The 24,047-nt window shown below is 53.1% G+C and overlaps 1 protein-coding gene and 2 long non-coding RNA genes across 33 annotated transcripts in view; 1 reads left to right on the forward strand and 2 right to left on the reverse strand.

The window, feature by feature from the left end:
• Nucleotides 1-24,047, forward strand: part of PKN1 (protein kinase N1) — a 40,725-nt gene that overhangs the window by 1,196 nt on the left and 15,482 nt on the right. For 6 of the 31 annotated variants that reach the window (XM_077977946.1, XM_077977933.1, XM_077977939.1 and 3 more), the window contains exons 2-7: nucleotides 8,142-8,442; nucleotides 10,489-10,640; nucleotides 13,935-14,070; nucleotides 17,747-17,892; nucleotides 18,276-18,489; nucleotides 19,223-19,417. In XM_077977946.1, coding sequence (XP_077834072.1) covers nucleotides 10,608-10,640; nucleotides 13,935-14,070; nucleotides 17,747-17,892; nucleotides 18,276-18,489; nucleotides 19,223-19,417 — 724 coding nt within the window. In that variant the 5' untranslated portion in view covers nucleotides 8,142-8,442; nucleotides 10,489-10,607. Of the gene's footprint in view, nucleotides 1-943; nucleotides 1,009-1,797; nucleotides 1,923-7,192; nucleotides 7,331-8,141; nucleotides 8,443-10,488; nucleotides 10,726-13,888; nucleotides 14,093-17,717; nucleotides 17,893-18,275; nucleotides 18,490-19,222; nucleotides 19,418-24,047 lie in introns of those variants that run through there. The other 25 variants (XM_077977945.1, XM_077977940.1, XM_077977942.1 and 22 more) reach the window with 17 other exon arrangements.
• Nucleotides 190-6,930, reverse strand: LOC144336763 (uncharacterized). Its single transcript, XR_013409090.1, has 2 exons — nucleotides 6,728-6,930; nucleotides 190-2,448 (listed from the first exon to the last, which is right to left on the reverse strand). It is a non-coding gene; the product is annotated as an uncharacterized LOC144336763 (long non-coding RNA).
• On the reverse strand, nucleotides 9,008-12,375 carry LOC144336764 (uncharacterized). The gene is made up of 2 exons (XR_013409091.1): nucleotides 9,809-12,375; nucleotides 9,008-9,487 (listed from the first exon to the last, which is right to left on the reverse strand). It is a non-coding gene; the product is annotated as an uncharacterized LOC144336764 (long non-coding RNA).

Here is a 24,047-nt window from a genome sequence, read left to right on the forward strand (position 1 = left end):
GGTGGCGATGGCTAGGGCGGGGACCTCCGGAGCGCCCGGCGCCCCCTCCCTGGGCCGGGACTGTGGAGCCAGAGAGGCCCCCTTCTCGGCAGGTGGCGATGTGGACGGGGCTGGTTTGGGGGCAATCTCGGAGGCACCCCCCGCTGCACCCCCAAACTCGGCCTCTCCCAGAGAACTAGAAGGGGCGCGGCGGAGGCTCTACTTCGGGTGTCTGTGGCTGGCTGGGAGTCCCGGTGCCTCTCGTCCGCCCCCAAACTCATCCCCCTCCCCAGGGTTGGGTGCCCGGCAGGTGCCGCTCCACCTGGGGCAGGTGCCTGGCGCAGTGCCGTGGGAGGGGAGGAGGCCGCCGGGCCCGGCCCGTGCCCTTCCCCCGCATAACAAAGCTCCAGCCACCCCCGCCTCTAGACAGCTTTATAGTGTTCCAGACGCCACCCAGATTGGCACCTGTTGGCGGAAGTACCCGAGTCACTGCATTAGGTCGGGGGACTGGGGACCCCCGCTCCTACTCTTGGACTGTCAGGTGGAACCTTCTCCCGGGTGGGGAGTGCCTCAGTCAACAGGCCAGGGATGCTCCCATATATAGAATCCTACTTTTTTGCATGGTGGCTGGGCAGGGCTGGGTCACCCCCACCCTCCTAACACACACACGTGACTGGCACCAGCCTTCTGCCCAGCCAGATTCCCCCGTGCCACCTGGTGGGTATCACTGACCTGGACTCATCTTCCCCGTCTGTGACAAGCAGGGCCAGCGTGACTGCCAACGTTCTTTGGTTCAAGTGACCCAAATCTGAGAAATGTCTGTGCCTCGGTGCCCCCATTTGCACCTCACCATCCAGTTCATCGTCCTGTGGCTGTTGTGTAACTGGGTTCTCGTCTCCTTCTGCACCTGCCCCCTGCCCCTCTGTGTCTCCCCCGTAACCCCCGGTCCCTCCCACCTCCCCAGTCCTGCTGATGGCCTGCCGGCCTTGCCGAGGAGCTGGGCGTATCTGGTGTTGCCGATCACACAAGGTCAGACCTCAGGGCCGGGATGGGCCGGGGTCCCTGCCTCCACCCCCGGCCCAGGGAGGGCTGTGTAGGAATCCCCGGGCGCATGCATGCGCTTGGCGCGTCCCACACATGACCCAGACAGGCTGTGATTCCTGCAGTGAGGCTGGACCCACGCCCTGGTCCCCCCTTCCCATCTCCTCCTTAGTCTCTTCCCTCCTCCTGGTCATCCCTCTCTCATGGTTGCTTGGGCCTGCCGCCCTGTCCCTCTGTCTGTCCCAACGTGTGCCTGTCTGTTCTGTGTCCTGCAAACGGATGTCCTGTCCAGATTCCGGAAACGCCCAAGGCATTGAAATCTCCGGATGTGGGGGTCTAGGTCCCTGGCTGCTCTGGCAAGATGGGGATTCTGGGAGGCAGGTCCTCTGGGTCTGAGGTCTCCGCTCCATGGTGGGCAGCAGAGGAGCAGGGGTTCTCCATAGGCCAGGCCAGGCCCCTGAGTCCTGGGTTTGCCTTGGTGGCCCTCAGGTGACCTGTATGCCCTGGGAAGAAGTGAGTCACTCAGGGGAGGAGAACCCAGGAGCCCAGCCTCCCTCCCTCTCTGCTTTACAGACCTCAGCTGCTGGAGGTGGGGCCGAGGGAGGCCACCTTTCCTCTCTGCCTGGACTTCCCCAGTTGAGCTGACCCCGCTCTTGGCTGTGTCCTCCCTCTGCCTGCTGGGGATGGGGTGGGGCCTGACTGAGTGAGGGTGGTATTTGGTGAGCCTGGGCTTAAATTCCGACGCTGACACTTCCTTGCTGTGTGTCCTGGGCCCAGTGCCTTCGCCTCTCTGAGCCTCGGTTCTGACCTAGGAAAAATGGGACTAAGAGGGTGTTCATGGGAGAGAGAGACCGAGACCTGGCCAGCACTTGGCAGGCGGGGCTGCTGTGAAGTCATTACTGGTAAGCGTCCTGGTCAGCAGCTCAGGGTGTGAATCTGTGTCCTTACTGATTGATTTACTTGTTTATATTTATTTATTTTGGGGGAGACAGTCTTGCTCTGTCACCCAGGCTGGAGTGCAGCGGTGCGATCCTATGTCACTGCAGCCTTGATTTCCGATTTCTGGGACTCAAGTGATCTTCCTGCCTCAGCCTCCCGAGTAGCTGGGACAAAAGGCACAGACCAACATGCCTGGCTAATTTCCTTTTACTTTTGTAGAGACAGGGTCTCGCTCTGTTACCTAGGCTGGAATGCAATGGCGAGATTCTTGTTCACTGCAGCCTCAAACACCTGATCTATAGGACTACAAGCATGTACCACCATACCTGGTTGATTTTTTTTTCTTTTTTTTTTTTTTTTTAAATTGAGACTGGGGTCTCTGTCACCCAGGCTGGAGTGCAGTGGCATGATCTCTGCCTCCTAGACTCAAGCGGTTCTCCCACCCCAGCCTCCTGGAGTAGCTGGGACTACAGGTGCGCACCACCACGCCTGGATAATTTTTGTATTTTTAGTAGAGGCAGGGTTTCGCCATGTTGCCCAGGCTTGTCTTGAACTCTTGAGTTCAAAGTAACCTGCCCACCTAGGCCTCCCAAAGTGCTGGGATTATAGGTGTGAGCCACTGCACCTAGCCTTTTTTTCTTTTTTCTTTTTCTTTTTCTTTTTTTTGTTTTGTGACAGGGTCTCTCTCTGTCGCCCAGGATGGAGTGTAGCAAGCTCCACCTTCCAGGTTCACGCCATTCTCCTGCCTCAGCCTCTCAAGTAGCTGGGACTACAGGTGCCTGCCACCACACCTGGCTAATTTTTTTTTTTTTTAGTAGAGACAGGGTTTCATGGTGTTAGCCAGGATGGCCTTGATCTGACCTCGTGATCCTCCCGCCTTGGCCTCCCAAAGTGCTGGGATTACAGGCGTGAGCCACTGCGCCAGGCCTCTTTTTTTCTTTTTTGAGACAAAGCCTGGCTCTGTTGGCCAGGCTGGAGTGCAATGGCGTGATCTCGGCTCACTGGAACCTCTGCCTCCTGGGTTCAAGCGAGCTTCCCACCTCAGGCTCCCAAGTAGTTGAGACTAGAGGCACACGCCATCACACCTGGCTAATTCTTATATTTTTTGTAGAGATGGGGTCTCACCGCTATTTCCCAGGCTGGTCTGGAACTCCTGAGCTCAAACAATTCTCCGGCCTTGGCCTCCTAAAGTGCTAGGATCACAGGCAGAGTCACCACACCTGGCCAATACTTTTAAGATTTTTTGTAGAGATTTTTGTAGGTCTTGCTATGTTGCCCAGACTGATCTCCAATTCCTGACCTCAAACACTGCTCCTCCCTCAGCCTCTCAAAGCGCTGGGATTACAGATGTGAACCACCACACCTGGCCAAATCTATGACCCTTAACAGTAGGCTTCTCAGCCTTAGCACTACTGACATTGAGGGCTGGGTCATTCTTTGCAGTAGGGGCTGTCCTGCGCACTGCAGGGCGTTGAGCGGCATCCCTGGCCTCACCCTGATAGAAGCCACCTCCCTACCCACAGTCATGACAACCAAAAATGTCTCTGGATGTTGCCACATGTCCCTGGGTATGGGGAGAAAATCTCCCCTCCGTGGAAAACTGTTACTGGCTAGGCACAGTGCCTCACACTTGTAATCCCAGCACTTTGGGAGGCTGAGGCTGGCTGATCACTTGAGATCAGGAGTTCGAGACCAGCCTGGCCAACATGTGAAACCCCGTCTCTACTAAAAATACAAAACATTAGCTGGGCGTGATGGCACGTGCCTGTAGTCCCAACTACTCAGGAGGCTGAGGCAGGGGAATCGCTTGAACCCGGAAGGTGGAGATTGCAGTGAGCCGAGATCGCGCCACTGCACTCCAGCCTAGGCGAAAGAGCAAGACTCTGTCTCAAAAAACAAAACAAAACAAAATAACAAAAAAATACTACTGTTACTTCCTTGAGCCTCAGTTTCCTCATCTGTGAAGTGGTGAGATTCTTGGCAGCAACTCAGGATTAGTAGAGAGGGGTTGGGAAGATGGTGGGAGTGATACACTTGGTCTGTGGCATTCCTCCCTGGGGGCAGCTGCTCTTGCGATCCCTCACGAGCCAAGGATAACATTCCTTGGCCGGGCGCGGTGGCTCAAGCCTGTAATCCCAGCACTTTGGGAGGCCGAGACGGGCGGATCACGAGGTTAGGAGATCGAGACCATCCTGGCTAACCCAGTGAAACCCCGTCTCTACTAAAAAATACAAAAACCTAGCCGGGCGAGGTGGCGGGCGCCTGTAGTCCTAGCTACTCGGGAGGCTGAGCCAGGAGAATGTCGTAAACCCGGGAGGCGGAGCTTGCAGTGAGCTGAGATCGCCACTGCACTCCAGCCTGGGCGACAGAGCGAGATTCCGTCTCAAAAAAAAAAAACAAAAAAAATTCCTTGTCTGTGAAATGGATGCTCCCAGCTGAAGGAGATAATGCCAGGGGGCTGTTTCCTAGCCGGTATTTGGAATCTGGGTGCTCTTGTTTTAAATCAAGGCCCCGGCCACGGGGCAGCGACTCACACCTGTAATCCTAGCACTTTTGGAGGCTGAGGCAGGAGGATTACTTGAGGCTAAGAGTTTGAGATCAGCCTGGGCAACATAGTGAGACCCTATGTCTGTGAAAAATACAAACATTAGCCAGGTGTGGTGGCACATGCCTGTAGTCCCAGCTGCTTGGGAGGCTGAGCTGGGAGGACTGTTGGAGCCTGGGAGGTAGACACCGCAAGGAGCCATGATCACACCACAGCACTCCAGCCTGGGTGACAGAGTAAGACCCTGTCTCAAAAAAAAGAAAAAAATGTACATGACATATTCAACTTTATTGTAAAGTAGCTTTGTGTTAGATGTTTTTGCCCAACTGTAGGCGTGGGTAAGTGCTCTGAGCACATTTAAAGTAGGCCAGGGTGAGCTATCATGTTTGGTAGGTAAGGTGTATTAAATGCATTTTTGACTTATGATATTTTCAACTTATGACAAGCTTGTCAGGAAGTAACCCCATCATAAGTTGTTCTTGAACGTTACTGTGTGCTTAGCAAGTGGTTTTGTAGGCCACTGATTTGGGGCATTCATTCATTCATTCATTCTTTCTTTCTTTCTTTCTTTCTTTTTTTTTTGAGATAGAATCTCACTCTGTCGCCCAGGCTGGAGTGCAGTGGTGTGATCTCAACTCACTGCAACCTCCACCTCCCAGGTTCAAGCGATTCTCATGTCTCAGCCTCCCAAGCAGCTGGGATTACAAGCACGTGCCACTATGCCTGGCTAATTTTCAAATTTTTAGTAGAGATGGGGTTTCATCATGTTGGCCAGGCTGGTCTCGAACTTCTGACCTCAAGTGATCTGCCTCGCTCACCCTCCCAAAGTGCTGGGATTACAGATGTGAGCTACCACACCTGGCGTGGTTTTGGAAATTTTTTTTTTTTTTTTTGAGAAAGAGTTTTGCTCTTGTTACCCAGGCTGAAGTGCAGTGGCGTGATCCTGGCTCACCTTGACCTCAGCCTCCTGGGTTCAAGCAATTCTGCTTCAGCCTCCCGAGTAGCTGGGATTATAGGCATGCGCCACTATTTTTTTTTTTTTGAGACAGAGTCTCGCTCTGTTGCCCAGGCTGGAGTGCAGTGGCGCGATCTCGGCTCACTGCAAGCTTCACCTCCCGGGTTCTCGCCATTCTCCTGCCTCAGCCTCCCGAGTAGCTGGGACTACAGACGCCCGCCACCATGCCCGGCTAATTTTTTGTATTTTTAGTAGAGACAGGGTTTCACTGTGTTAGCCAGGATGGTCTCGATCTCCTGACCTCGTGATCCGCCCGCCTCGGCCTCCCAAAGTGCTGGGATTACAGGCGTGAGCCACTGCCCCCGGCATTTTTTTTTTTTTTTTTTTTTTTTTGTTTTTTAGTAGAGACAGGGTTTCTCCATGTTGGTCAGGCTGCTCTCGAACTCCTGACTTCAGGTGACCCACCTACTTCGGCCTCCCAAAATGCTGGGATTATAGGCGTGAGGCACCGTGCTTGGCCTGGTTTTGCAAATTCTTATCCCAGTCCCCCAGTGCTGTCCCCTAATTGTGTTGGCCTGAGGGAGGTGCCACTGGGCTGGCTGGGACCCTGGACCTCTCAGCTATGGTCAATAACAGTTGGTGACTGGACTGAGAGGAAGCAGGAAGTTGGGACGGCCCGTCTGCAGGAAGGGGGCCTCGCCTCTGAAGAAGTGGCTGTTCTGACCCTGAAGGAGAAGCCGGGGACAAGGGGTGGCTGAGAGAGTCTGGTTGTAGGGACATATGCAGATAGTCGCAAGGCTGGAGGTCTGTGGGAGCATGGACGCGCTGCAGGGGCCTCGGGGAGCGTGCATACGTGTGTGAGCATGTGCACACGCATGAGCATGTGGGCTGTGCCCTCTCGGGCAGGTGGGAGTGTGTCTTGTATGGGTTCTAGAGTGAAACTCATAAGCACTTGTATGTGTTTGCAAATAAGTGCATATGTGGTAGGCATGGGAATGGGTACACTGTGAGCCCATTTTTCAGGCATACACCTGCAGGTGTAGAAGTGTGCACCTGTGTGTGGATCTTTGTTTCATCCACACACACAGGCATGGGAGTGTGCACACGTGTGAGCCTGTGTTGCAGGCACACACCTACAGCCATAACAGTGTGCAAACACAGGCCAGGCGCGGTAGTACACGCCTGTAATCCCAGCACTTTCAGAGGCCGAGGGGGGCGGATCACCTGAGGTCAGGAATTCGAGACCAGCCTGGCCAACATGGTGAAACCCTGTCTCTACCAAAAATACAAAAATTAGCTGGGCGTGGCGGCACATGCCTGTAATCCCAGCTACTTGGGAGGCTGAGGCAAGAGAATTGCTTGAACCTGGGAGGCGGAGGTTGCAGTGAGCCAAGATCGCACCAGTGCACTCCAGCCTGGTCAACACAGGGAGACTCCATCTCAAAAAAAAAAAAAAAAAAGAAAAAGAAAGTGTGCAAACACTTGTGACCCTGTGTTCTGTGCTATCCACGTATGTATTTGAAAGTGTTTGCACACTCAAGTCAGCCTCCAGAGCCTGCATCCCCTCATGGATACACCATGAGTGTGTGAATGTACAAACTGCCTACACTTTGGACATTCTCTAGGGACAGGGAGTAAAGACTGTCCCTGGGTTTCATCTAGAAGAGCAGGCTTGGCCCCAGAGGTGGCTGAAGGGAAGGTCCCTTAGATGCCCTGGAGTTGGCCCCGCGCGAGGGGTGCTGGGAGTTGACAGGAAAGAGGAAGTGGCGGCCGAGAGGCCCTGGTGGGGCTGAGGTTCAGGAAGAGGGCGGAGCCCTCAGCCCGGACCCAGGATGGCGGAGGCCAGTACCCCCTCGGAGCAGGAGCTGGAGGTGGGGTCCAGGGTCCCTGTGGGGGCAGGCAGAAGGGGACCCCAAGTGGCATAGGCCAGTAGTCCTTCCCTGGGTACCTCTCTGTTTGGGAACAAGGAGAGGAGATGGGGCGCTGGCCTCAGAGTTCTCTGTTTGGAGGATGAGACTATCCAGGGCCCTTCGGGGCTCCCAGGTTGGGGAGAGACAGGAGGAAGGAGTCCAGGCTCTGCTCTTTAGGGTCCCAGTTGTTGAAGACAGGAGAAGAGCAGATGAGGGTCTTCAAGACCCCATAGTTTGGGGGTACAGCAGAGAGAAGACTTGGCCTGCCCTTGGGATGCCTTGGTTTTGGGGGTGTAGCCAAGGAAAGATGAGGCCTGCCCTCGGGATGCCATAGTTTCAGGGTACAGGTGAGGGAAGATGGGGCCTGTCCTCAGGACCCTGTAGTTTTGGGGATACAGCAGAGAGAAGACAGGGCCTGCCCTTGGGCCCTTAGTTTTGGGGAGCAGCAGAGAAAAGAAGGAATCTTCCCTTGGGACCCTCTCGTTTGGGGGAGGCAGCAGAAGGGAGACAGATCTTATTCTTGAGACCCCCTTAATGTGGGGGACCTGGTGGTGGTGGGGGTGACAAGGCCCTGCTCTTGAGACCTCCCAGTTTGGGGAGGTCAGGAAGCAGTGGCAGGGTCTCATCACCTTCCAGTTTTGAGAGTCAGAGGAGGTAGAGCAGGCCCTGTCTTGGGAGCCCCAATCCAGGGCAGAGGCTGGGCCAGGCTGGCTGCATGTGGTCTGCACCCAGAGTCCTCCTAACCCCACTGACCCTGCTGTGTCCCCTGCAGAGTGAGCCTCGCAGCTGGTCCCTGCTAGAGCAGCTGGGCCTGGCCGGGGCAGACCTGGCGGCCCCTGGGGTACAGCAGCAGCTGGAGCTGGAGCGGGAGCGGCTGCGGCGGGAAATCCGCAAGGAGCTGAAGCTGAAGGAGGGTGCTGAGAACCTGCGGCGGGCCACCACCGACCTGGGCCGCAGCCTGGGCCCCGTGGAGCTGCTGCTGCGGGGCTCCTCGCGCCGCCTCGACCTGCTGCACCAGCAGCTGCAGGAGCTGCACGCCCATGTGGTGCTGCCCGACCCGGCTGCCACCCATGGTGAGCTGGGATGCCTCTGGGGATGCGGGACTCCAGGCAGGGGCTCCACGGCTCACTGGCTCACCCATGGTCTCCAGAGCCAGGTTAACCCATCTCCACGGACCCCCAGGGAGACTCATGCCATGACCCACGCAGCCACCAACACCCAGAGAGGTGCATACAGCCATACCAGCACCCGGTAACACTCAAGACTGTGCACGCTGTCACATGAATACCTCTAGACACAGCCACGCCAACACCCAGGCAACATTCAAGGATGTGCACACACTCACACAAACACCTAAAAGAACAGCCACACCAACACCCAGGCACACCCAAGGGTGCACATACTGTCACACAAATACCTCCAGACACAGCCACACCAACACCCAGGCAACACTCAAGGATGTGCACACGGTCACACGAATACCCAGAAACTCTCACAATTACATGGATGATGCCCAAAGACTGTTTATTTTTGTTTTTGTTTTGAGACAGGGTCTTGCCTTGTCACCCAGGCTAGAGTACAGTGGTATGATCAAAGCTTACTACAGCCTCAATTTCCTGGGCTCAAACAATTCTCCTACCTCAGCCTTCCAAGTAGCTGGGACTATGGGCATATACTACCATGCCTGGCTGATTTAATTTCTTTCTTTCTTTTTTTTCTTTTTGTAGAGACAGGATCTTGGTATGTTGCCAGGGCTTGGCTAGAACTACTGGCTTCAAGTGATCCTCCTGCTTTGGCCTCCCAAATGCTGGGAATACAGGTGTGAGCCATTGCACCCAGATTGTTTTTTAATTTAAAAAATTTTTATTGGTTTTACATTTTTTTTTCTTTTTTTTTTTTCTTTTTGAGATGGACTCTCGCTCTATTGCCTAGGCTGGAGAGCAGTGGTGTGATCTCAGCTCACTGCAACCTCCACCTCCCAGGTTCAAGTGATTCCCCTGCCTCAGCCTCCTGAGTAGCTGGGACTACAGGCATGTGTCACCATGCCCGGCTAATGTTTGTATTTTTAGTAGAGATGGGGTTTCACCATGTTGGCCAGGCTGGTCTCAAACTCCTGACCTCAACTGATCCACCCACCTCAGGTGATCTGCCTCCCAAAATGCTGGGATTACAGTTGTGAGCCACCTCGCCCAGCAGTTTAAATTTTTTCTGCGGGGGGAGGGGGACGGACAGAGTTTCACTCTTGTCACCCAGGCTGAAGTGCAATAGCACGATCTCGGCTCACTGCAACCTCCACCTCCCAGGTTCAGGTGTTTCTCCTGCCCCAGCCTCCCAATTAGCTGGGATTATAGGCATGAGCCACCACGCCTGGCTAATTTTTGTATTTTTAGTAGAGACGGGGTTTTGCCATGTTGGCCAGGGTAGTCTTTAACTCCTGACCTCAAGCAATCCGCCTGCCTCGGCCTCCCAAAGTGCTGGGATTATAGGCGTGAACCACTGCACCCAGCCTCAGTCATTTCTGCACCCAGGGTCCCCTCGAGCATCACACCACTCTCCAGAGACTCACGCAGACACATGCATCCGGATGTGCCAACACCCGGAGACTCAGTCATACCAACCTGGAGATCTGAAGTCACAGTTGTAGCAACAGTCAGAGATGTACGCAGAGCATCTCCCAACACCCACGATCTCAGTCATCCTAACACATGGCGTCTCACAGAGTTACACTAACACCTAGGGAGACACACACTCAGCCATGCCAATACCCTGCAGCTCACAGATGGCACCACTCCCACACCCACAGGCTCACACAAGCCACGTACGTAGTTACTAACGGGCCTCCCAGATGCAGTGGACCCAGCACCAAGGACACACTAAGACACCTGGGTGCTCGCCTGCACTCTTTCATCCTGAGTCCTGCCCCAGCCCCGAGGAGTTTCCCCGGGTGGGTGGGTGGGTAGACTGCTGGGCCCTGGTGTCCCTCTGCCTGCCTGCCTGCTGGCCCCCAGCTCCCCCTCCCCGTGCCTCAGGGGCAATGCCCAGGCTGGGCTGAGGATGAAGCCTCCCAGGCAGACCGAGGTGACCATGCGTGATGACTCTCTCCCACCTGTGACCTGTAGATGGCCCCCAGTCCCCCGGTGCGGGCGGCCCCACTTGCTCGGCCACCAACCTGAGCCGTGTGGCGGGCCTGGAGAAGCAGTTGGCCATTGAGCTGAAGGTGAAGCAGGGGGCGGAGAACATGATCCAGACCTATAGCAATGGCAGCACCAAGGTGAGGCAGCACACGCACACACGCCGTGTGCACACACCACACCTGCGCACGTACAGTCCACCCACACGTGCACACCCACCCGCATGTGTACACATCTGTCCCCGTGTGCACATGCCCACTCGAGTGTGCACCCACGCCTGTACGTGCACACACTGGCATGTACCCCCACATCTGTACATGCACACACCTACCTGCATGCATGCACTCACCCACATGTACACACACGTATACACCCACACGTGCACACACCTGCATGTGTACACACCCTTGAACGTGCACACACAGCTGCACGTGCATGCACACTTGCACACATCCACATGTGCATATACCAGCATGTGTACATACACCCCCATGTGCACACACACCTGCGTATGCACACACACCTGCCTGTGCACCCACATCTGCATACGCATTTGCAGTGCACACGCACATGTACACACCCACATGTACACACCCACTCGTGTATCTGCACACACACTGCACATGTATACAGCTGTATACATGCACAGGTGTGAGCAGATCACAGGCTGGGGGCATAAGGTGTAGCCTACAGCTGTCCCCATGGGAGGCTGGGAGCCTTTGGATTGGGGACACACTGGCTGATGGGTGTAACCTGGTGTCAGGACTAAGGCACAGGCAGCTCATGCGGGCATATGGGAAGCGTGACTATGGGCGATGTCAGACAGACATGTGGCAGATTGTCTCCCCTCCTCCCATGGTCTCCTGCAGAGCCTCAGGCCCATCCACAGTCAGGGCAACATGCAGCCTCTCACTGCTGATGGTCTTCTGTTACAAGCACACACAATCATGTCAATACCTTGACACACACACACACCATCATAACATCTAGACACACACACACACATGCTGTCATAACATCTAGAGACACATACACACATGCTGTCATAACATCTAGAGACACACACACATGCTGTCATAACATCTAGACACACACACACACATGCTGTCATAACATCTAGAGACACATACACACATGCTGTCATAACATCTAGACACACACACACACACCATCATAACATCTAGACACACACACACCATCATAACATCTAGACACACACACACGCTGTCATAACATCTAGACACACACACACACATGCTGTCATAACATCTAGACACACACACATGCTGTCATAACATCTAGAGACACACACACACACACACCATCCTAACATCTAGACACACACACATGCTGTCATAACATCTAGAGACACACACACACATGCTGTCATAACATCTAGACACACACACACATGCTGTCATAACATCTAGAGACACACAGCGGTAACAACATCTAACAACACAGGGAGAATCCCACCACAGCCACATCTGGACACATACACACACTTACATTCATACCCAGAGACTGGTGCACACGGACGCACAGACACACACACATCCCCCATCCTGCCAGTCAGTCCCAGGAACACACAGGTCTCCACAACACCCAGAAATTCTGACACCACAAGCACAGGCCGACCTACAGCTAGAGGATTAACGTCCAGACCCACAGGCTGGTGTGCGCCTGTCCTTCCACGTGAATGTCACATGGGAGGACAGACTGCATGGATTTTTTTTAATGACACTATTTTATTTATTTTTTTGAGACAGAGTCTCACTCTGTCACCCAGGATGGAGTGCAGTGGCGTGCTCTCGGCTCACTACAACCTCCGCCTCCTGGGTTCAAGTGATTCTCATGCCTCAGCATCCCAAGTACCTGGGATTACAGGCATGTGCCACCACACCCCACTAATTTTTGTATTTTTAGTAGAGATGGGGTTTTACTATATTGGCCAGGCGAGTCTCGAACTCCTGACCTCAGGTGATCTGCCCACCTCGGCCTCCCAAAGTGCTGGGATTACAGATGTGAGCCACCTTGCCTGGCCTAACATTATTTAATTTATTTAATTTATTTTTTATTTTTATTGAGATAGGGGTCTGTGTTGCCCAGGCTGGACTCGAACTCCTGGGCTCAAGCATTCCTCCTGCCTTGGCCTCCCAAAGTGCTGGGATTACGGACCTGAGCCACTGCGCCCCATTTATCAATTGATGGACATTTGGTTGTTTCCACGTTTTTAGCGATTGTGAATAGTTTTGCTATGAACACCCGTGTACAAGCATTTGAATACCATTCCATGAAAATTTAAAACCTAGAACAACTGTGTATCTTTTTACATGTATCTGAGCATTATACACAAAAAGAATAAGACTTTCTCACCCCCTAAGAATTTCTGCCCCCTCGGGGGTGATACTGACCCGATGAAAATGAATAGAGTAGGCCAGGTGCGGGTCCCAGCACTTTGGGAGGCTGAGGTGGGCGGATCACTTGAAGTCAGCGTGGCCAACATGGCGAAACCCCAACTCTACTAAAAAAATACAAAACTTAGCCAGGCGTGGTGGCACATGCCTGTAATCCCAGCTACTCGGGAGGCTGAGGCAGGAGAATTGCTTGAACTTGGGAGGCAGAGGTTGCAGTGAGCTGAGATCACGCCACTACACTCCAGCCTGGGTGACAGAACGAGACTTTGTGTCAAAAAAAAAAAAAAAAAAAAAAAAGCTGGGTGTGGTGGCGGGCGCCTGTAATCCCAGCTACTCAGGAGGCTGAGGCAAAAGAATCGTCTGAACCCAGCAGGTGGAGGCTGCAGTGAGCCGAGATTGTGCCACTGCACTCCAACCTGGGCAACAGAGCGAGACCCTGTCTCAACCAATCAATCAATCAATAAAACAAATTGCAGCCGAGAGAGGTTGAATGGCTTGCTGGAAGCCACACAGATGTTAAGTGACAGAGCCAGGATTCAAACCCCATTTACTACATCATCCCACTGTATCCAGGAATGCATGGAAGTGCATTCATTTACTTATTTATTTATTTTGAGACAGGGTCTCACTCTGTTTCCCAGGCTGGAGGGCAGTGATGCAATCTCAGCTCAGTGATGCCTTTAGCTCCTGGGTTTGAGTGATCTTCCTGCCTCAGCCCCCTGAGTAGCTGGGACCACAGGTGCACACCACCACACCCAGCTAATTTTTGCATTTTTTTTTTTGTGGAGACAAGGTCTTGCCATGTTGCCCAGGCTGGTCTTTAACTCCTGGGCTCAGCAGTCCACCCACCTTAGCCTCCCAAAGTGCTGGGATTACAGGCGTGAGCCACCATGCCTGGCCTGCAAATGCGTGTTGTTACATCCACATGTGAACACTGCCACAGTCACCTGGGACCTGCATGGTGTGGCCAGACCCCAACCACCCAGCCTTCCTCTCTCAGACTGTCTCTGCCTCCAGGACCGGAAGCTGCTGCTGACAGCCCAGCAGATGTTGCAGGACAGTAAGACCAAGATTGACATCATCCGCATGCAACTCCGCCGGGCGCTGCAGGCGGGCCAGCTGGAAAACCAGGCAGCCCCGGATGAGACCCAAGGTGAGTCCCTTGCTTCCAGACAGCTTAGCCCGCATCTCGCCTTGCAGGGCTCAGCCTCCAGCTCCATAATGAGTCCCTTTCTGGGGCAGGGAGGTGGATCCTGTGACCCAGTGTGAGACTTCAATACATTCCTGACCCTCTCTGGGCCAGAGCTTCCCATTTTGTCCCATGCAGAGTTTGGATTACATGAGGGGTTGGTAAATTACTACCTTCACACCAAATCTATCCATTGTCTTTTTTTTTTTTTTTTTTTTTGGTCAATCCATTGTCTGTTTTTGTTTTTTGTCAATAAAGTTTTATTGGTACCCAGCCACGCCAATTTATTTACTATGTTTTTGACTGCTGACTATTCTGAATAATGACCCTGGCACTTGGTCACAGAGAGTCACACTCACAGTCACACTGTGTCCACATGTGTCACTCACCTGGACACCAGTAACACAGACACAGTTCCAAGGAAGTTGATAGTCACAGGGATGTTGCCTTATAAACACAGTCTCAGCTGGGTGCAGTGGCTCATGCCTGTAATCCCAACACTTTGGAAACCGAGGTGGGCGGATCATTTGAGATCAGGAGTTCGAGATCAGCGGCCAACATGATGAAACCCTGTCTCTACTAAAAATGCAAAAATCGGCTGGGCATGGTGGCATGCACCTGTAGTCCCAGCTACTCAGGAGGCTGAGGCAGGAGAATCACTTGAACCCGGGAGGCAGAGGTTGCAGTAAGCCGAGATCGCCCCACTGCACTCCAGCCTGGGCAACAGAGTGAGACTCTGTCTCAAAAACACACACACAAGAAAACACACAGTCTCACTGTCACCCCTAGACCTGCTCCCACAAGGCGCTTAATCAGTCACTGGGACTTTTAGGTATAAAGTCATCCAGTCACCCATCCCTGCGACAATACCCAGAGACAAAGGAATGTGTGATCCTACCATCACACATAGTCACTGCACAATCCATGCGGGTATCCACAGTGCAGGCACACAATCACGTGTACCATCGCACTGACACACACCCCAGGCCACACTTTTTTTTTTTTTTTTTGAGACGGAGTCTCACTCTGTCACCTAGGCTGGAGTGCAGTGGCACGATCTCGGCTCACTGCAACCTCTGCCTCCTGGGTTCATACCATTCTCCTGCCTCAGCTTCCCAAGTAGCTGGGATTGTAGGTGCCCGCCACCACACCCGGCTAATTTTTCTTTCTTTTTTTCTTTTGAGATGGAGTCTTGCTCTGTCGCCCAGGCTGAAGTGCAGTGGCGCGATCTCGGCTCACTACAAGCTCCGCCTCCCGGGTTCATGCCATTCTCCTACCTCAGCCTTCCAAGTAGCCGGGACTACAGGCGCCTGCCACCACACCTGGCTAATTTTTTTGTGTTTTTAATAGAGACAGTGTTTCACCATGTTAGCTAGGATGGTCTCAATCTCCTGACTCCATGATCCGCCCACCTCAGCCTCCCAAAGTGCTGGGATTACAGGCGCGAGCCACCGCACCCGGCCGATACACCTTTTTTGTTTGGACAGGGTCTCGCTCTGTTGCCCAGGCTGGAATGCAGTGGTGTGATCATAACTCACTGCAGGCTTGACCTTCTGGGCTCAAGCAATCCTGCTGAGTAGCTGGGACCATAGGCATGTGCCATCACACCCAGCTTATTAAAATATATATATATATTTTGTAAAGACTAGGTCTTGCTGTGTTGTCCAGGCTGGTTTCAAACTCCTGGCCTCAAGTGATCCTCCTGCCTTACCCTCCCAAAGTGTTGAGATGATAGGCATGAGCCACTGTGCCTGGCCCGTGCCCCTTTTCTTGACCTTGTGCTTTGGCATACATGCATTTGTGTCTGTAACTGTGTTTCTCTGCCCCTATAATTGTGTCCCTGTGCCCAAGATGACAGGGCCGTGTCTGTGTAACAGAATCTGACTCATGACAGTGTCTCTATGTGGCAGGGTGACTGCATCTTTGTGACAGAGTATGTGTTCCTCTGCCTGCAGGTGATAGTGTGCCTATGCTGGTGACAAAGTGGTAATGCCATGTGTCCCTGTGGGCGACCGTGTGACAGTGTCAGTGCGACAGTGTCTGTCTTAACTCGGGCTGCCATAACAAAGTCCCATAGGCTGAGTGGCTTAAACAACAGACATTTATTTTTTTCACAGTTCCGGAGACTGGCAGTCCCAGATCAGGGTACCAGCGTGGTCGGTTCCTGGTGAGGGCGCCCTTCCTGGCTTACAGACGGCTCCCTTCTTACTGCACCCTCACAGGGAGAGACAGCCTTAGTGCCTCTTCCTCTTCTTATTTTTCATTTTTAGTTTTTTGAGACAGGGTCTTGGTCTGTCACCCAGGCTGGAGTGCAGTGGTGTGATCACAGCTCACTGCAGCCTCGACTTTCTGGGCTCAAGTGATCCTCCTGGTTCAGCCTCCAGAATAGCTGGGACTACAGGCACACGCCACTACGCCTGGCTAATTTATTTTTTATTTTTAGTAGAGACAAGCTCTCTCTATGGTGCCCAGGCTGGTATCAAACTCCTGGCCTCAGGTGATCCTCCTGCCTCAGCCTCCCAAAGTGCTGCGGTTACAGGCATGGACCACTGCACCCAGCCTCTTCCTCCTCCGATAAGGGCACTAATCCCATCATGATAGCCCTCCCTCCATGACCTCCTCTAACCCTAATTACCTCTCAAAGGCCCCTTCTCCAAGTACCATCCCACTGGGAATTAGGGGTTCAACATAGGAATTTGGAAGGAGGCAAACATTGAGTCTCTTAACAGTGTCTTTGTGACTGACAGCATCTGTGTGAGTGTAGTCGTATGTCTGTGGTTGTCCAGATGCCCATGAGTGTCACCGTACCTGGTTGACTGTATAACCTGGTGACTGTTCATTGGGGAATGAGGTGTGTCAACATGGGTATGGCAGTATGATTTTTTTTTTTTAAATAACATGGAGTCTCACTCTGTCACCCAGGCAGGAGAGCAATGGTGCAATCTCGGCTCACTGCAACCCCCGCCTCCTGGGTTCAAGTGATTCTCCTGCCTCAGCCTCCCGAGGAGCTGGGGTTACAGGCCTGCATCACCATGCCCAGCTAATTTTTGTATTTTTAGTAGAGACAGGGTTTCACCATGTTGGCCAGGCTGGTCTCAAACTCCTGACCTCAAGTGATCCACCCGCCTCGGCCTCCCAAAGTGCTGGGATTACAGGTCTGAGCCACCGTGCTTGGCTTATGATTTATGTGTTCTTGTCTCTTTGGGTGACAGCCCCTGGGTGACAGTGTCTAAATCTAGATAATGTGGCTGTCCCTGGGGGCCACAGTGTGCCTGCGTCTGCCCCTGTGCAAATCCCTGGAGGTGAAGAGGGACCGTGACAATGTGACTGTCGATAAGCCTGGGGTGACAGTGTGCCTGTGTGTCATTGCTCAGACTGTCCCCCGTAACAGGGTAACTTTTTCCCTAAGACTGGCCCTGTGAGTGATGGTGTTTGGATAGAAGAGTATGGGTGGAAGTGTGGCTGCCTGCAGGTGACAGTGCGACAGTGTCACTGTGCCTGCCCCTTGGGTGAAGAGTGATGCATCTTCATGATGGTTTGTCTGCGGCCGGTGCCTGTTGCTGCGAATGGCTGTGCGTCTGGGACTAGGTTGGTGGGGCGCTGCACGCTAGCCTTACTGCCCTGTATTCCACACTCACAGGGAGTCCTGACCTGGGGGCCGTGGAGCTGCGCATCGAAGAGCTGCGGCACCACTTCCGAGTGGAGCACGCGGTGGCCGAGGGTGCCAAGAACGTACTGCGCCTGCTCAGCGCTGCCAAGGCCCCGGACCGCAAGGCAGTCAGCGAGGTGAGGGGCGGAGCTTTCATTAGAGCTAGGGCTTTAGCAGGGGGCGGGGCTTCAGCCAGCGGCGGGGATTTCTCCAGGAACGGCCCTGGTTTGAGGGGTGGAGCCTTAAAGGGTATGTGACCTTTATATGGGGTGGGGCCTCAGCCGGGGTAGACTGCTGTGAGAAGCGGGGCATCAGCCAGGAACAGTGCCACTGTGAGGGGCGGGGTCTCTGCAGGGGGTGGGGCCTAGTTTTCCCAGAGGTGGGACCAAATTGGTTTGAGGTTTAGCCCTCTAGGGAGGAATTCAGTGCGAGACTCAGTCAGTCTGAGGACGGGCCATAGGGCTGCACTTGGGGAGGGGCAAGCCTGGTCCCGTCCCCAGCCCCACACTTCCCACCGCAGGCCCAGGAGAAATTGACAGAATCCAACCAGAAGCTGGGGCTGCTGCGGGAGGCTCTGGAGCGGAGGCTGGGGGAGCTGCCCGCCGACCACCCCAAGGGGCGGCTGCTGCGAGAAGAGCTCGCTGCAGCCTCGTCCGCCGCCTTTAGCGCCCGCCTGGCCGGGCCCTTTCCCGCCACGCACTACAGCACCCTGTGCAAGCCCGCGCCGCTCACAGGTGGGCCTGAGACCTGCCCCACTCCTGCAGCCCTGGGCCTCTGACTGCTCTGATTTCCCCATTCCTGTGACCCCCGACTTGGATCTCCACCCTCCCCAACCCTGGACTCCCATCCCATTGTCTTCTCCCCTCTCCAGTAGACAGCCCGTTGCACCCTGGACTTCTCACCCTACTTTGCCCTCTGATTCTGAGCTCTTGCCCCCTCCCCACCTCTCAGTTTCTCCATCTCTCTTCACCTGGCCCAGTATTTTTCCCCCAGCCCCTGTCCCCCAGCTCCACCTCAGCCTCACAACGCTCAGCCCTGAGCCTCCTATCCCCCTGCTGCAGACCAGCCAGCCCCACCTTCCACAGACCCCTCAGCCATCTACCCCTCCAGACCAGCCCCACCGTAGACCCCTAGCCCATCTCAGGCCCCAGGTCGTCCACCGAGTCCTCCCCTAGAACCCCTAGTCCTACCCTGTTCCTGCTTGCCTGAGCCCCGGCCTGCACCCTGAACCTCCCTTCTGCCCCTAAACTTCCGCATCGGAGCCCGTCCTGGAAGGACTGCTTGTCTCATGTTCTCCTATTCCAGCACGGACATCCCGGCCTCAGGCTCTGTGCTCCACCCTGGTTGTCCCTCACTGGCTCCCACTTGTACCATGGCTGCATCTCGATGTGTCCCCTCCCCACTGTGGTCCCCTCCACTCAGCCTGCCCCAGAAATGGCCCCCCTGCTGAGCTTTCCCCTCCTGCAGGGACCCTGGAGGTACGCGTGGTGGGCTGCAGAGACCTCCCAGAGACCATCCCCTGGAACCCTACGCCCTCAGGGGGTGGACCTGGGACCCCAGACAGCCGTCCCCCATTCCTGAGCCGCCCAGCCCGGGGCCTTTACAGCCGCAGCGGAAGCCTCAGTGGCCGGAGCAGCCTCAAAGCAGACGCTGAGAACACCAGTGAGTGGCATCGTGGGCCCTGAGAAATGGGGTGGCATGGGGGACCCGGAATGCCCCATATTTGTAAACCTTTAAAAAATAGGCCGAGGGTCGGGTGTGGTGGCTCACGCATGTAATCCCAGCACTTTGGGAAGCCAAGGCAGGCGGATCACTTGTGGTCAGGAATTTGAGACCAGCCTGGCCAACATAGTGCAATGCAGTCTCTACTTAAAAATACAACTTGGCCGGGCGCGGTGGCTCAAGCCTGTAATCCCAGCACTTTGGGAGGCCGAGACGGGCGGATCACGAGGTCAGGAGATCGAGACCATCCTGGCTAACACGGTGAAACCCCGTCTCTACTAAAAAAATACAAAAAACTAGCCACGTGAGGTGGCGGGCATCTGTAGTCCCAGCTACTCGGGAGGCTGAGGCAGGAGAATGGCGTAAACCCGGGAGGCGGAGCTTGCAGTGAGCTGAGATCCGGCCACTGCACTCCAGCCTGGGCGACAGAGCAAGACTCCGTCTCAAAAAAAAAAAAAAAAAATACAACTTAGCTGGGCATGGTGGTGCACACCTATAATCCCAGCTACTTGTGAGGCTAAGGCAGGAGAATTACTTGAACCCGGGATGTGGATGTTGCAGTGAGCCATGATCGCGCCATTGTCCTCCAGCCTGGGTGACACAGTCAGACTCTGTCTCAAAAGAAAACAAAAACAACAAAAACAAACAAAACAGGCCAGGTGCAGCAGCTCACGCCTGTAATCCCAGCACTTTGGGAGGCTGAGACAGGAGGATCACTTGAGGCCAGGAGTTTGAGACCAGCCTGGGCAACATAGCAAGACCCTGTGTCTACAAAAAATAAAATGTAAAAATTAGCCAGATGTGGTGGCCCACACCTGTAGTCCTAGGTATTCTAGAGGTGGGAGGATCACTTGAGCCCAGGAGCTCCAGGCTGCAGTGAGCTGTCATTGAGCCATTTCACTCCAGCCTAGATGACAGAGAGACCCTGTCTCTAAATTAAAAAAAAAAAAAATCAAGGTTATTTAGATTAAAAAAAAAAAAAAGGCTGGGCGTGGTGGCTCACGCTTGTAATCCCAGCACTCGGGGAGGCCGAGGCGGGTGGATCATGAGGTCAGGAGTTCAAGGCCAGCCTGGCCAGCGTGGTGAAACCCCGTCTCTACTAAAAATACAAAAAAATTAACCAGGCATGGTGGTGGGTGCCTGTAATCCCAGCTACTCGGGAGGCTGAGGCAGAGAATTGCTTGAACCCAGGAGGCGGAGGTTGCAGTGAGCCGAGATCACGCCACCATACTCCAGCCTGTGCGACAGAGCAAGACTCCATCTCAAAAAATAATAATAAATAAATAAATAAATAAATAAAATTTAAAAAAGGAAAAACCAAACAAGAAACCAATATATCATACTCATTAGGATGACTATTTTACAAACCCAACAAAACAAACAGAAAATAACAGCTGTGTTAGGATGTGGAGAGAAATCAGAACCTTTGTGCACTGTTGGTGGGAATGTAAAATGGTGCAGCCCTATGGAAAATATATTGGCATGGCCGGGCGTGGTGGCTCACACCTGTCATCCCAGCACTTTGGGAGGCTGAGTGGGGGCAGATTACATGAGGTCAGGAGTTCGAGACCAGCCTGGCCATCCTGGCAAAACCCCTTCTCTACTAAAAATACAAAAATTAGCTGGGCATGGTGGTTTGTGTCTGTAATCCCAGCTACTCAGAAGGCTGAGGCAGGAGAATCGTTTGAACCCAGGAGGCAGAAGTTGCAGTGAGCCGAGATCGAGCCACTGCACTTCAGCCTGGGTGACAGAGCAAGACTGTCTGAAAGAAAGAGAGAGAGAGAGAGAAATATTGGCAGTTCCTGAAACCATTAAAAACAGAGTAAGCAGGCCAGGCACAATGGCTCACGCCTGTAATCCCAGCACTGTGGGAGGTCAAGGTGGGTGGATCACCTGAGGTCAGGAGTTCAAGACCAACCTGGCCATCATGGTGAAACCTCATTTCTACTAAAAATAAAAAGTTAACCGGGCATGGTGGTGGTGTGCGCCTGTAGTCCCAGCTACTCTGGAGGCTGAGGCAGGAGAGTTACTTGAATCCAGGAGGCAGAGGTTGGAGTGAGCAGAGATCATGCCACTGTACTCCAGCCTGGGTGACAGAATGAGACTCTGTCTCAAAAAAAAAAGAAAAAAAACAACAACCAAGAATAACCATATGATCCAAAGCTACTTCTGGGCATATCCCCAAAAGAATTAAAAACAGGGCCTCGGACGTTCCATAATGTATACATATTTCAAAACAACATGTTGTACATGATAAATATATAATTTTTGTCAGTTTTAAAAATAGTGATAGAAAAATATTCTTTAAAAAAAGGGTCTAGGAGATATTTGTATACCTGTGTTCACAGCAGCACTATGAAAGCCAAAAATGGAAGCAACCCGGTGTCCACCAGTAGATGAATGGATAAACAAAACGGGGGCCGGCCGTACAATGGAACATTACTCCGATTTAAAAAGGAAAGAAATCCTGCCAGGCGCAGTGGCTCCTGCCTGTAATTCCAGCACTTTGGGAGGCGAGGCAGGTGGATCACTTGAGCTCAGGAGTGCGAGACCAGCCTGGGCAACATGGTGAAACCCCGTCTCTATTAAAAATACAAAAATTAGCCAGGCATGGTGGCGCACGCCTGTAATCCCAGCTACTAGGGAGGAAAATCGCTTGAGCCCAGGAGGCGGAGGTTACAGTGAGCCAAGATCATGCCACTGCACTCCAACCTGGGTGACAGAGTGAGACTCTGTCTCAAAAAAAAAAAAAAAAAAAAAGGAAATCCTGTCTCATCCTGAAACATGGATGAACCTTGAGGACATTAGTCTAAGTGAAATAAGCCAGTCCCCAAAAGACAAATATTGTATGATTCCAGTTATATGAGGTTCCTAGAGTAGTCAGATTCATAGAGACAGAAAGTAGAATGATGGATGCCGGGCAGTAGAGGGAGGGGAATGGGGAGTTTATTTTTTAATGTGGACAGAGTTTGGGTTTTGTAAGCTGAAAGTTCTGGAGATGGATGGTGGTAATGGTTGCACAGCAACGTGAATGTACTTTATGCCACTGAACTGGACACTTAAAAATTATTATGATGGTAAATTTTATGTTATATGTATTTTACCATAATTTTGTTTTTTCTTGAGACGGAGTCTCACTCTGCTGCCCAGACTGGAGTGCAGTGGCACGGTCTCGGCTCACTGCAACCTCTGCCTCCTCAGTTTGAGTGATTCTCTTGCCTCAGCCACCCAAGTAGCTGGGATTACAGGCATGTGCCACCATGCCCGGCTAATTTTCTAATTTTTGTATTTTTAGTGGAGATGGGGTTTCGCCATGTTAGCCATAATTTTTTTTTTGAGATGGAGTCTTGCTCAGTCGCCCAGGCTGGAGTGCAGTGACGCGATCTCGGCTCACTGCAAGCTCCACCCCCCGGGTTCTCGCCATTCTTCTGCCTCAGCCTCCCGAGTAGCTATGACTACAGGCGCCCGCCACCTCGCCCGGCTAATTTTTTTTGGTATTTTTAGTAGAGACGGGGTTTCACCGTGTTAGCCAGGATGGTCTCGATCTCCTGACCTCGTAATCCGCACGCCTCAGCCTCCTAAAGTGCTGGGATTATAGGTGTGAGCCACCGCGACCGGCCGGCCATAATTTTTTTAAAAGAAAATTTGATTCCTAATCTCGCAGCTAAAGAAAGGACAAAGAAAGAAAATTAATACATGTGTACCAAAAAAAAAAAAAAAAAGGGAGTGTAGAGAAGAGTAACGGGAGAGCAGACACCCATGTTACCACCACCTGCGTTAGCAAATAGAATATGGCAGCCAGGGGCCACAGCTCCTGCTTGGAATCGCAGCACTTTGGGATTTGCAGGAGGATCACTTGAACCCAGGAGTTCAAGACCAGCCTGGGCAACACAGCAAGACCTTGTCTTTACAAATAATAAAAAAAATGGGGCACATGTCATCAGGCCCTCCTGAGTCTGTGTCACAGAAAAAAAGAAAACTAAAGGGAAAAAAAGCGAAGACAGACCAACCAAAAATTAACCAGACGTGGGCATGGTGGCTTATGCCTGCGGTCCCAGCTACTTGGGAGGCTGAAGTGGGAGGATCACTTGAATGCAGGAGGTCAAGGCTACAGTGAGCTGTGATTGCACCACTGCATTCCAGCCTGGGCAACTGAGCGAGACCCCATCGTAAAAAAAAAAAAAAAAAAAAAAAGGCCGGGCGCAGTGGCTCAAGCCTGTAATCCCAGCACTTTGGGAGGCCGAGACGGGCGGATCACGAGGTCAGGAGATCGAGACCATCTTGGCTAACACAGTGAAACCCCGTCTCTACTAAAAAATACAAAAAAATAGCCGGGCGAGGTGGCGGGCGCCTGTAGTCCCAGCGACTTCGGAGGCGGAGGCAGGAGAATGGCGCAAACCCGGGAGGCGGAGCTTGCAATGAGCCGAGATCCGGCCACTGCACTCCAGCCTGGGCGACAGCGCGAGACTCCCTCTCAAAAAAAAAAAAAAAAAAAAAAAGGAAAAGAAATAGAATATTTCCAGCTCTCCAGAAGCCCCCTCCTGTCTCCTTCCCAATTCCAGCTCCTTCC

This window comes from Macaca mulatta, chromosome 19, assembly GCF_049350105.2.
Source record: "Macaca mulatta isolate MMU2019108-1 chromosome 19, T2T-MMU8v2.0, whole genome shotgun sequence".
NCBI classification, from domain to species: Eukaryota; Metazoa; Chordata; class Mammalia; order Primates; family Cercopithecidae; genus Macaca; species Macaca mulatta.